This window comes from Wickerhamomyces anomalus (assembly GCF_001661255.1).
Source record: "Wickerhamomyces anomalus NRRL Y-366-8 unplaced genomic scaffold WICANscaffold_3, whole genome shotgun sequence".
Classification (NCBI taxonomy): Eukaryota; Fungi; Ascomycota; class Saccharomycetes; order Phaffomycetales; family Wickerhamomycetaceae; genus Hansenula; species Hansenula anomala.
This window is the reverse complement of record NW_017567112.1, coordinates 663,198-676,005: the sequence shown is the minus strand read 5'-3', so window position 1 is coordinate 676,005 and position 12,808 is coordinate 663,198. Positions and strand designations below refer to the sequence as shown.

The 12,808-nt window shown below is 35.0% G+C and overlaps 7 protein-coding genes across 7 annotated transcripts; 5 read left to right on the top strand and 2 right to left on the bottom strand.

The window, feature by feature from the left end:
• Nucleotides 1-29: 29 nt before the first annotated feature.
• RGD1 (GTPase-activating protein RGD1) lies at nt 30-2,276 on the top strand (the record flags this gene model as incomplete). The annotated part of the gene is made up of 1 exon (XM_019186320.1): nt 30-2,276. A coding segment is annotated over exon 1 (1,855 nt), but the record flags the coding sequence as incomplete, so codon positions are not given.
• A 45-nt stretch (nt 2,277-2,321) lies between these two features.
• WICANDRAFT_104874 (cullin family protein) lies at nt 2,322-4,635 on the bottom strand (the record flags this gene model as incomplete). The annotated part of the gene is made up of 1 exon (XM_019180431.1): nt 2,322-4,635. The coding sequence occupies exon 1, from the start codon at nt 4,590-4,592 to the stop codon at nt 2,322-2,324; it is 2,271 nt and encodes a 756-aa protein (XP_019039036.1). The 5' UTR covers nt 4,593-4,635.
• Nucleotides 4,636-4,844: 209 nt separating this feature from the next.
• Nucleotides 4,845-5,264, top strand: SHG1 (Shg1p; the record flags this gene model as incomplete). The annotated part of the gene is made up of 1 exon (XM_019184724.1): nt 4,845-5,264. The coding sequence occupies one exon, from the start codon at nt 4,845-4,847 to the stop codon at nt 5,262-5,264; it is 420 nt and encodes a 139-aa protein (XP_019039035.1).
• Nucleotides 5,265-5,713: 449 nt separating this feature from the next.
• APE3 (aminopeptidase Y) lies at nt 5,714-7,231 on the top strand (the record flags this gene model as incomplete). Its single annotated transcript, XM_019183359.1, has 1 exon — nt 5,714-7,231. The coding sequence occupies one exon, from the start codon at nt 5,714-5,716 to the stop codon at nt 7,229-7,231; it is 1,518 nt and encodes a 505-aa protein (XP_019039034.1).
• Nucleotides 7,232-7,396: 165 nt separating this feature from the next.
• Nucleotides 7,397-9,190, bottom strand: JEM1 (Jem1p; the record flags this gene model as incomplete). Its single annotated transcript, XM_019184723.1, has 1 exon — nt 7,397-9,190. The coding sequence occupies one exon, from the start codon at nt 9,188-9,190 to the stop codon at nt 7,397-7,399; it is 1,794 nt and encodes a 597-aa protein (XP_019039033.1).
• A 562-nt stretch (nt 9,191-9,752) lies between these two features.
• WICANDRAFT_29752 (uncharacterized protein) lies at nt 9,753-11,120 on the top strand (the record flags this gene model as incomplete). Its single annotated transcript, XM_019181643.1, has 1 exon — nt 9,753-11,120. One exon carries the CDS (start codon nt 9,753-9,755, stop codon nt 11,118-11,120), a length of 1,368 nt encoding a protein of 455 aa, XP_019039032.1.
• Nucleotides 11,121-11,556: 436 nt separating this feature from the next.
• WICANDRAFT_62411 (BAR and SH3 domains-containing protein) lies at nt 11,557-12,795 on the top strand (the record flags this gene model as incomplete). The annotated part of the gene is made up of 1 exon (XM_019183358.1): nt 11,557-12,795. One exon carries the CDS (start codon nt 11,557-11,559, stop codon nt 12,793-12,795), a length of 1,239 nt encoding a protein of 412 aa, XP_019039031.1.
• Nucleotides 12,796-12,808: the final 13 nt, after the last annotated feature.

Here is a 12,808-nt window from a genome sequence, read left to right as displayed (position 1 = left end):
TTGTTTGACTTTTAAGTGTAGTGTTTTTTGTCCCGTTATCTCGGCCGAATTTTCTTTTCATTTCCGCATTTGGCAGTCAAGAAGGGTTTTAAGTCGGAATATTTTTGGAATTTGGGATCTGCGAAATACATCATTTTCAAAAACGTATACTAGATCGCGCTCAAGAATTTGTGTTGAAAACAGTCTGTTAGGAACTCTTCAAAGAGCTTTAACTACAAAGTGAACCAGCTGATAGAATGTCCCAATCGCAGGAGCCAAAGTCAAGGGTCGCATCTACATCAACTCAGGGTAGCCAGCCTTTAGCCTCAGAATCTGGTGCTACTGGAGTGCACGAGACTGTTTCAACGTCTCCTAGCCAAACAACTTTGAATGATTCCAAAATAATACCAGCCTCATCGCCAGAACTTCTTCAAGAAGACAAAATTGTAAAACTTTTGAATTCTGATGGTGCCATTGATGCGTTGCTGTCAAGGTTGAAGAGAAGTGTGCTGACTTGTGAAGAGTTTGCCAGATATATGAGAAAGAAAGCTGTGCTGGAGGAAGATCATAATGAGCATTTGAAGAAAATATCTAAAACAACTCAAGAGTTATTAAAGAGTTCCAGCTCATTGAAGAGTGATTCTTTCATCACAAATTTTGATAAAATTGTTAAATTAGATGATAAAATATCTCAACACGGATCCGGATTCAGCAAAAGTTTACATCAAATGCACGAGGAGCTTACAGCTTTAGGTTCAACTATAGCAAAATCAAGAAAATCAACCAAAGAAAACTTCAGAAGAAAGGAAAAGGAAGTCGTCGATGCCATCTCAAGTGCTGAAAAGGCAAAGAACAAATATGATGGGTTTTGCTTGGAGTTGGAAAGATTGAAGACCACCGATCCCACAAAAAAGACATTTACTTTAAAAGGTTCTAAAACCACAACAGAACAAGAAGAGATTCTAACAAAGAAAATTGAGATTGCGGATGCTGATTATAGACAAAAAGTTGCAACTTCAACTGGGTTGAGAAGCGTTTTCTTGAATACTTTCAGACCATCAACTGCAAAAAGTTTAAAAGACTTGATTATCGAAATCGATATTGCAATGAGTGTTCAATTACAAAAGTACGCGTCAAGACTAGAAGAGTCTGTGTTAAATACAGGTTTAACAATTAGCCCTCTATCAGGAAAAGACGTTCAATCTGTTAAAAGCATTGCTGCCTCCATCAATAACGAACGTGATTTATATCAATACTTATTGAGAAGTACAGGAACTGCTACAAACAAGCAGTTAATACCCGTGGAATACAGACAGCATCCATCAATTGCGCCATCTACAAGTGACAGTTCAATCAAAGTGAGAAGTTTCAATCAAAGCAATAACAACAGCCTACCAGCTGGACGTAAAATCTCAACTCATAATGAAACTCCATTTTCCAGTGCTCAAAGTCCAAGTATGGTACCAACTAGCAATTCATTCAAATCAAATAATCTAGATCCAAGGGGTGGCTCAAACACAGTTGCATCTTCTCCGTATATTGATGGTAGCGATGCTTCATTCAACAGTTCCACCGTTGGTGGTCCAAGACCGCTCTCTGTTATCAATAATGAAAACGTTCCATTACCACCAGGCACAGCTTCCAACTTTAAAACATTTGGTACTCCAATTTCAGACTTGATTGAATTTGAAGGTGAAATGGTTCCATCCATAGTTCGTCAATGTATCTATGTGATAGATAAGTATGGTTTAGAGAAAGAAGGAATTTATAGAACCAGTGGAAACGTCTCCACGGTCAACTCATTACGTGATTTAATAGACAAAGATCCAACCAATATCAAACTTATATTACCAAATCCAAATTCAGTTTCTGATAGTGATATTTATGCTGTCGCCTCATTGCTAAAATCCTACTTTAACTCTTTACCAGAAGCTTTATTTACTAATGAGGCTAGTCCAAAGTTTTTGGAATATATCAAAATTCAAGAACCTGAGCTAAGGTTGAAAAGAGTTCATCAAGTCGTCTATGATTTACCTGATGGTTCTTACTGGACATTAAGAAGTTTGATTTTCCATTTGAGTGAAGTCGTTTCCAAACAAGAGGCCAATTTAATGAACTCTAGAAATTTGGGTATCATTTGGGGTCCAACGTTATTCCCTAAAGATGATTTTAATGCTAGTGATATGAGTTACCAAGGTAAATTGATTGAAGAGTTGATTCACCATGCTGACGACATTTTTGAGGCTGAATAAGCTGAATGTTAATGATATTTTTTGTAATGTATACGTCATAAAAAAAGATTGGACTACACTTTTATTATGAATCAAGTCTTGTATTTTATCTCAAGGAATGTATCTATACCTATCTGTCTCGATTCTTTCAATATATTCACTGTCTAATAAGAGTTGAATAATTCGCTTAACTTCGGCGGACTCAACAACAAAACGATCAACAGTTTTTTTCATAAGCACATCATGGTCCATCTCTTTTTCTGACTTCATTTCCCTTACAATAAAAGCTTTAGTAATTTCATCTCTATCAGCTTTGAAAACATTATCATCCACTTCTTGCATCCATACGTCTTCATCTTCCCCATTTTTCAGTTTCATTTGAATTTGTTTCACTTTTATAGATTTTTTACGATCTTCAAATTCATCGTTCATTGAATAAATACCAGCAGAATCTTTTTTTAAAATTTTGTATCTACCACTAGTAAGTGAGTACAAGATACTTGAGAGACTTTTTGAATCCAGCTCAGTCATCTCTTTAACTTCATTGAATGATAACTTGTCATGATCATTGAATAATAAGAGTACGATACCTTGAAATGAACTCACCTGAAGTTCTTTGTCACCTTTAGGAAAGTGAGCACCGATCGTCATATGACTCAGAGCAGGACACCAGTTTAACTTTCTCTTATCATGGGTCTCTAAGTAAAACTTTTGAAACCTTGTCATTAAATCATTCATTTCATCAGGTATCTTGATGCTAGCTTTGGGAATTGGCCATGCCTTAGAGTTCAAAACCAATGGATCAAACCCTGTGAACGAATTAGCTTCAACAGTTGATAACTTCTCTTTAAAGGATGAAGCAACAGTTTCATTGATTTGTAAATCATCAAACATTGTCAACAATGGCTTGGAATCTTCATCACCAACCTCGTTTCTAATCTTAGATATCAATGATTTTTCCAAATCCTTGTCTTTTGAAACACCAATGATTAATCTCCTTGATAGATCACGTTGGTATTGTTTGATAAATGTAGCTTTCGTTTTGACAGATTTGAAAATCAGATATAAATCATCAACAACTTTGAGATTATCTTCTGTATTGGAAGGATCAACCGTTTTGAAAAAATTATCAATATATTTCAGTAACTTGCTCAGAATCTCAGTATCTTTATTTGAGCTATGCAGAGAAGTTCTAAAAGCTTCTCTCAACTTAAATTCAACTTCTGAATTTGAATCCATATATTTCTGCATTATCAGAGTCAAATTCTTTTTTGCCTTAATTAATTTTTCAACCATATCTTGTTGTGTATCCTTGAGTAACAGATGAAGATAATCACAAACATATGAATACCAGATATTCAAAAAAGTTTTCAAGTACTTGTTTGAACTGATGGAAGTTGATGAGTTTATTACAAACTTAAACATTCTTGAAACCCCTAAATAGTTTTTACTAACAAACAAAGGTTTCACAAATTGCACTGCTTGTTTATCAAAATCATGAAAAATAAGGTTTTCAACAGCATATTCTTTTATTTTCAACTTGAATTTGTCGTCTGCATCTGTTTTTCCCCAAAATTGAAGCTCTCTTAGGATCATTTTGTACATTGTATCAAAAATCTCATCTGCTGAATCACAACGGGCGACTATAAAGTCAGGAAGTTCGGGTGATGTATCACGACAAGTAATAATAGCATCCTGCTCCTCCTGATAGAAATCCTCTTGCCGTGAAAAGATCTCATTGTCAAGATAATCATTTCTCTGTGTCAGGTAGAAGATTTTGTGCAAATAATGGTATGACCTGAGGAGTAATGGTTCAACATGTAAATTTCCATCCCTTAACTTTCCTAGTATAAAAGTAAACTCCATCACAACTTGGTATAAAACATCTTTTTTATATTCATCACCATTTCCATTATCTACACCAGCACAGCTTTCAACAAAAGTGCACATTGCATGTCTGACTATTGTTTTCTTCGCAGGATGATTTAAAAGATATGTTCTATCAAGGTATAGATGTATCTTTTCCAAAGCAGTGACTTTAACATCAATAATAGTTGCCAACTCAACAAATCTTCCGACTAGTTCGTCATGCCCTAAGTCCCAGTATGCTTGATATATTATATCTGCAATTTTGTTTATAAATGCATCTAGTTTCTCAAATAGGGTGGCAGCTATTTTGGATTGCATCTTATCACGACACAAGAACTCAACAAACTTATAGAGCTTTTGGTAACTGATTGTAACTTTTGCAGTTGGGGTGAAGTCACCAAGTATTCTATCTATTTGTTCATTTAATTGATCATAAACTGTATTGAGATATGGTGATAATGGTTTAGATTTTGAAGATCCCTTGGAGTGTGATCTGATGACTCTGGAGGACATTTTGCCTTGAAATTGATTGAAGTTGGCTCCTATTAGTAGACACTTCTTCTCTAAGTGATTCAGCAAAAATTGTTGTTGTTATTGTTCTGTTCACTTGATTGTGTATCCTTCCCATGGAACAAAAACCTTTAAAAAGTAGTGGCAATACCAATTTTCTGTTCTCTGTTTCGCGAAATTAAAAACCAAACAATTCAAAACGTCTTCAAGCTGGAATTGACAAATCTAGAAAGAAGGCGACAAAAGTGGTACAAGATGTCAAGTAACGACGCAAAGAGTTTGAGTATTTCCTACAAGAGAAAGGGCTATTTCGATGACAAAAGAAAATCCATTTTGAAAGAGTTTAAAACAACAAATGCTCATGACCAGTTGTTATCCACAATAAAGGAAATAGTGAACAAAATAGTGCACAAGAATCCAGAATTGTTATTGAAAAATAAAGGTCAACTAGCTGCGTTGATAGAGGGTACATTAAGTCGTCAGATTCAAAATACTGGGGGACTGAATAACACCACCACTGCTAATGTTCCTGGTAACAATACAAGTTCAATAGATTTGGGAGATGTTGGTAATGTTTATGATATCTTTGATGAAGAGGTTAAACAGAGTACCATCGGGTCAGACGAGCTGAAGGAAGAGATAAGGGCTGTGTTGAAAGAGTTGAAAAACCAGTAAACAGAGGGTGAAGTCCAACACTATTGTCTCCATCAGAGAAAGCGAGTCGAATGATTATAGATTTATTGGCACACCACGGTACACCACGGCAGAGACGTTTGAGAGCCCAGCTACAGCACAATAAGCTCAAGTGGTCGGTCTTCTCCCAGAGATAGTCAGCTTATCTGAAATGTGCCAAACACAGGCAGCTCAAGTTCCACACTCCGGATATCACAAGGACAAAGCATTCATAATAATAAAATAATCACAATACAACCAGAATGACTTTATCCCATCTGTAATTACCCAAATCTCGTTTTAATCAGTACTGTGTACCCTAAATTCCATACCGCGAATTAAATCCACAAAAAGCATAAAAAGAGATAACAATCTCATCGTGAGATTTCCTCGAAAGAGTCATCTTTAACTCAACAACGCTTCAACACGACGCAACCAGTCTAGTAGCCAAAATGAAGCTAGCACTATCCACACTCCTTTCCATCTCAGCAGCTTCTGCTTACCTGCTTCCTTTCAGCATACCAGATGCTCAACAAATTTTCGCTCTGAAAACCCCGGAGGCTGGTGATAACATCAAGACTCCTTATGAAGAGCTACCACTCATTGAAACCGAAGCATTACAAGATCTTATCACTGTTGAGGCCTTAAATGCTAGTGCAATTGAGCTTTACAAAATTGCTAATGCATCATTGGGCCAATATGGCCATCCTAAAAGAGTCAATGGCTCTCCTGGTCATTGGAAAACTATTGCCTTCATTATTGAAGAATTGAAAGGTTTAAAAGACTACTTCACTTTTGAAACTCAAGAATTTGAGGCATTAGATGGTAAAGTTTTCAACTATTCTTTAAGTGTTAATGGCTCTGATATTGGCACTGTCAAACCATTTCAATTAACTCCACCGGTTCATTATCTACATGGTGAATTATTCGCCGTCAAGAATAATGGTTGTTCAGAAGATGATTATGAAGGTCTTGACCCAACCAAAAAACAAGTTGCATTAATTGAAAGAGGTGTCTGTGCTTTCGGTGATAAATCATCACTAGCTGGTAAATTGGGTGCTAAGGCTGTTTTAATTTATGATAATGAATCTCCAACATCAATCATTTCTGGTACTTTAGGTGAACCAACCAATACCACTGTTGGTACTCTGGGAATTCAACGTGGCTTAGCATTAGTGTTATTGCAAATAATTGCTGCTGGAGAAAAAGTTCCTGTTACTGTTAACATTAACTCATATGTTGGTTTGATTAAAACTAAAAATGTTGTTGCTGAAACCATTTATGGTGATCATGAGAATGTTGTTGCATTAGGTGCTCATTCTGACTCCGTTGCTGCTGGTCCAGGTATCAACGATGATGGTTCTGGTACTATCTCTTTATTGACTGTTGCCAAAGAATTATCTAAATTCCAAATCAACAATGCAGTTCGTTTTGCTTGGTGGGCTGCTGAAGAAGAAGGTCTATTAGGTTCAAACTATTATGCCTCCAACTTGACTCCAGAAGAAAACCATAAAATTAGATTATTTATGGATTACGATATGATGGCCTCACCAAATTTTGAATATCAAGTTTACAATGGTTCTAATGCTGTTAACCCAGTTGGTTCTGAAGAATTGAAAAACTTGTATATTGATTGGTATGAAGAACACAACAAAAACTGGACTTTAATCCCATTTGATGGTCGTTCAGATTATGTCGGTTTCATTGAAAATGATATTCCGGGTGGTGGTATAGCTGCAGGTGCTGAAGGTAAAAACTCTCAAAATGGTAAAGTTTTAGATAAATGTTACCATTTATTATGTGATGATTCAACTAATTTGAATTGGGATGCTTTCTTTACAAACACTAAATTGATTGCTCATAGTGTTGCTGTTTACGCAAAAGACTTGAGTGGATTCCCAGCTAGAAACACAATTGAAGCAAAGAGTATTCCAGAATTCAAATACAGAGGCTCTCATTTGATTATTTAGACTTTTCATTCAATGATAAAAGAGTATTTCAATATATACACAGAAACTAATTTAGAATAATACTACAATAATAATACCAAGTAATTGAAAAAAGAAACACAATCTGTACTTTTGTTTACGCTTTATAAATGAGTTTAACTAATTAATGAAATCAACTCTATGAATCTATGATCTTCTCTTTCTCTTACCGTCTCTAAACTTGAAACCACCACCTCCTTGTCCTCCACCAAATTGGAACCCTCCAGGACCACCAAATTGGAAATTAAAACCACCATTACCAAACGGGTTTTGATGACCACCAAATGGATTTTGTCTCATACCACCGTTTCCACCACCTCCATGCATACTTTCAGGATCATTTGGATCTTGACCCTGATCATAATTTTTCCTTAATTCAGCATCTGATAAAACTTCATACGCATGATTAATTTGTGTCATTTTAGTTTCAATATCTTGTTGTGATAACTCTCCTTTATATTTATCAGGATGATATTGTTTTGTCTTTTCACGATACGCTTTTCTAATTGTTGTTTGATCTGCATCTTTTGGCACTTCCAATATCTTGTAATAATCATTCTTTGGAGTTCTTGATCGTTGTTGGTGTTGTTGCTGTTGTTGATAATATTGCTGCTGGCGCTGCTGTTGTTCACGTTGTTGATGTTGACGTTGTTGGTTTTGATGATGTTGGATTTTTTGAGCTCTTGTGTCGTAATATACCGTTTTCTTACCGTTTTCTGTAACTTGTTTCAATAGTTGGATTGCTTGATTATAATCATTTTTGTCAATTGCCATATCAACGTTTCTTAATATCAATGGTAAAAAAGTTTCCGATGCATTTTCTTGAATTGAGTTTAGTTTCTTGGATAATGATTTGAATGATTTATGATCATTTCTGATAAATGCATCAAATATTAAGGTTTTCAAAATGGTTAGTTGTAAAGAATTGGTTTTCAAATTGTATTGGGTATTGAATTCTTGAGACTTGCGTAAAAGATACTCTTGATTTGTTTTGAAATTTTCATTTTCCCTTCTTATTTTCAAAAATTTTGAAGGGTCTTGCAAACGAGTTGCCTCCATTTTCATATCTTCATCATCTAAATCAACATCTTGATCAGATTTGTCCTTGTCTTCTAGAAACTGGAAGAATTTGTTGAAATTTGATAAGTTTAAAAGGATTGGGGAATATTTATTCAAGAATTTAGAGTTTTTCTTGCAGAGAGTATTATCCATATCATAATGGAGGCATTTCTTATTGAAGTTCAAAGCGTTTGAAAACTCTGATAATGCAAAGATGTAAATTTCTGACAAACTGTTTATAAATTCCAAATGATTAATTGGATTGGTTTTGATCAAACTTGTCATATCATCAACAAGATCCAAAAATTTCAATGAATCACCAGTCTGTTTTATGTCTTGTGTTGTTAGCTCAATTCTTTTCAATCTTAATGATGAATCAAATGGAGAAATGTTGATGGCTTCATTCAATTTACCTAAATCATCACTCGCAACCAAAGCATCCACCACATTTAACGTATTCAAGGCATCCAAGTAATCCGGGTCTTCACCATTGAACACTTTTTTCAATGAATATATACGGTCTTTCAAACCATATTTGATGCATAAGTCCAATAATTTCTTTCTAACAACTGGATTATTTGAATTGTATTCTAATGATTTGGAAAAATCTTCGATTGAACTTTCATCTTTACCCAAACTTAATTCAACTATAGCCTTCTTATAATATATTTTGCTCAAAATATTGGATCTCTCTAATTCACTAGTAATATCCTTCTCTGTATTCAGTTGTCTCAATAAGACATCATAATCATTTAGTATATCCAATGAAGGACCACTCTTCTGGAAATCCGAGTCGATCACTAGTAATTTGCTATTCAAATCATTTGAAGAAGCAACCACTAGCCCAGATAGCAATGATATTATTATTATACTGGGTTTCATCTTGATACTCGATATTATCAACACCACACAATAGGTTTTCGTTGTGTACGAGTTTTTTTGGTGATGTGTCAAAAAAATACGTTTCGCGAAGGTTCCATGATTTTGCAAAACGCATTCGCGATGAAGGAAAATACAGGCCATTAGCTCACAGCGAAGTCCAATTTTCGGTCAGTTGTGCCATTTTGAGGTGACACATTCAAACGCTTAAAATTGAAATGTAACCATCACTTTTCATCAAAACGAATACACGCAAAAGATGAGCATGAAGGTAGATACTAGACAAAGGGAAATGTGATCTTGGAATAGACTCAATTTATGGTAGCCGAAATGATTGACCTTTTCAGTCGGAGCGCTGTCCACAAACGGTATCAGATCCGCTCTACTGATAAGACTTGAGTATGTGGTCCCTTCAGATAGGGAACCCATCACCGTTGTTTGTACAGAAGAATGAGTTATCCATAATTGATGAGTTGTGGGTAATTGTCTCTATAAAAGGTGGTCAAATGTTCATGGTTTTCTTAGTTCCTTTCCAACCAACTTCATCTCAAATCACAATCACAAAATGACAATTGAACAATCTGCAATCCTACAAACATCAATCAAACAATTACCAGTTGCAGTCTCTGGTAAAGGTGTCTACATAACAGTTAAAGACCCTAAAACGGGTCAATTAAAAGAATTGTTAGATGGTTCATCAGGTGCTGCTGTTTCAAGTGTGGGCCATGGTGATGAAGAGATTAAACAAAAGATGATTGAAGCGGTTCAAGATCAAATTTATACTTTCCCAATTTTGACTTCAAATGAACAAAGTGAGAAATTGGCAAGATTCTTGATTGCAAATTCCAAAGAGGGTGCTTTTGAGACTGCAACATTTACCGGTTCAGGGTCTGAATCAAATGAAAATATGTTAAAACTTGTTAGAAAGTATCATATTGAAAATGGTGATTTCAAAAGAATAAAATTCATTTCAAGAAATCAATCTTATCATGGTTTTACAATTGGTGCTTTATCTATCGCTGATAATTTCAGAAAGAGAGAATTTCAAGACATTTTAATGCCTGAATCAATCACCCCAAAAGCTTTACAATGCTATCCATATAGATTTAAAAACAAATCAGAATCTTTGGAGCAATATAAAGATCGTTTATTACAAAATTTGGAAGACGTTTTCCAAAAAGAGGGACCAGATACCATTGGTGCATTCATTGCTGAAACTGTTGTCGGGTCTACATTTGGTTGCAATCCACCAATTCCAGGTTATTTGGATGGTTGTAAAGCAATTTGTGAGAAATACGGTGCTCTTTTTGTATTGGATGAAGTTATGTGTGGTATGGGTCGTGTTGGATCTTTTAATGCTTGGGAACAATTTATGACCACTGGTGGTCCAGATATTCAAACAATTGGTAAAACTTTAGGTGCTGGATACGTTACAATTGCAGGTATTTTGGTTTCTCCAAAAGTTATGAAGGTTTTTAGGGAAAATAATGCGCAAATAGCTGGAGCTCAAACTTATCATTCACATTCCTTCAATTGTCAAGTCTCCTTAGCTGTTATGGAAAAAGTCGTTAGAGATGGCTTGATTGATAATATCAAAGAACAAGGAAATTACTTAGGCGCTCAGCTAGCTGAAGTTTTGAAAGATTCCAAATATGTTGGTGATGTTCGTGGTAAAGGTGGGTTCTGGGCTATCGAATTTGTTAAAGATAAAGAAACAAAAGAGCCATTCCCAGCAGATGTCAAATTTAGTTACAAATTTGCTGAAAAGTTGTATGACAATGGTGTCTTCTGTCTAAATGGAAATGGTACTGTTGACGGTATTCTAGGTGATCATGCTTTGTTCTCTCCAGCTTACTCTATTACTAAAGAAGAAGTTGACTTGATTGTTTCAGCTGTTCAAAAAACTGTTGATGAACTTGAGAAAATTTACTAAATATAGGAAGTGACGACTGGCTTCGTCTGTTTTGTTGAACTTAATGAATTTTACTAGTGAAAGCATGAAATTGAGTGAAATTGTAGCTAAACGAAACTGGTTGGTATAAAAGTTTGAGCTTGAAGAGCTGATCTTTCGCCGAAGACGATTTGTGGATCCAAGACCAACAGACAGTTCTATTCTATGCTTGATTATGGATGTCTAATTAAGCTATAGTAGGCGATATCATTACTACTCAGTCTTTAGAAGTGTATGTCATCTATAATCTTCTTCACCGGCTAATTATGTAATCTTCACTATTAAATCAGATCTGCAAAATTCCCATAAAGGGACGCTTCAACCACAAAAACATTAATATTTTATTGATCTTACTTTATAATGCGCTATTATCCAGAATGATCAATCATGAGATTGTTTGCCAAGGTGAGGCTCAGTCATGGATCAAATCAATGAGATTGACAACAAGGTTCAATGTGTTGTCCATGAGTTCAGAAATGATCAAGATTGGGTAAACATCAAAAGGTCAATGGTGAGAGTTCCTCAAATTTTAAAGCAAAAGATAAACATTGGCCATCAACTACCAAAAGATGAAACGTTTGAATCACTCTATTTAAAGTTTCAGGAAATGGATGAAGATGTCATTGCTCTTGAAACTGAAGTCAATCGGTATGCTGGTTACGTTAGATCTTTTATCAAGCATTCATTTTTAATTGGTGAATCAATGGCTGAAGTTTTCAACCCCAATCTTGAGAAATTGGGAAGACAAGGGGATGAATCTCCTGCATCAAAAGCACTGAGACTAAACATTGAAGAAGATTATTCCAAATTTGTTGTCACCAAAAGATATGTCGAACAAGCAGTTAAAATCAAAAGTCAAATATGCTCTGACTTGGATTTGATTACAAATAATGTTCAAATCCCTTTAACAAGATTAGCTGGTGAATTTAAAAAGATCAAAAGATATGTTAAAGAGAGAGACTTTGCTCTATTAGATGTTAATAAGTATTACAATGACTTTCACTCTTTGGATTCAAAGGAAAAATCTTCGTTGACTTTAAAACAAGAACAAAACTTGATTAGGTATGAAAAGAACTTTGAGATTTCAAAATTGAAGTTTGAAAAAATTAATGACTCTTTGAAGAATGAATTACCACAATTCTTCAACCTAGTTCATCAGTTCATTCATCCTCTACTCGTTTTGTTCTATTACCTTCAACTTACTGTTCACTTTCAATTCCAACAAAACTTTGGTGAGCTTTCATCAGTGAAGTTCAAACCAGAAAAACTGAAAAATAAGGACTTGAAAACATTCATTGATGGTTTAGTTGAACAATTCCATAGTGAATATGATTCAACAAAACAAATCACAGACACTTTAGATATCACATGTGGTAACCTCCTGAGCAGTGTGATTACCAGTCCAGAACAAGAACAATCTTTTGAAGAACAAAATGATCTCATTTCTCAAGTGACAGAAACAGAATCTGTACCTACAATCAACAACTTTTGTATTGCTAAATATAACTACAAGGCAGAGCAAGATGGTGATTTATCATTCAAGAAAGGTGATCGTATTAAACTTTTAGATCAGAAATTAAAAGAATGGTGGAAAGGTGAATTGGATGGGCGTGTGGGCCTTTTCCCTTATAACTATGTCCAATTTGAGCGTAATTAAGTTCTTACAGTAT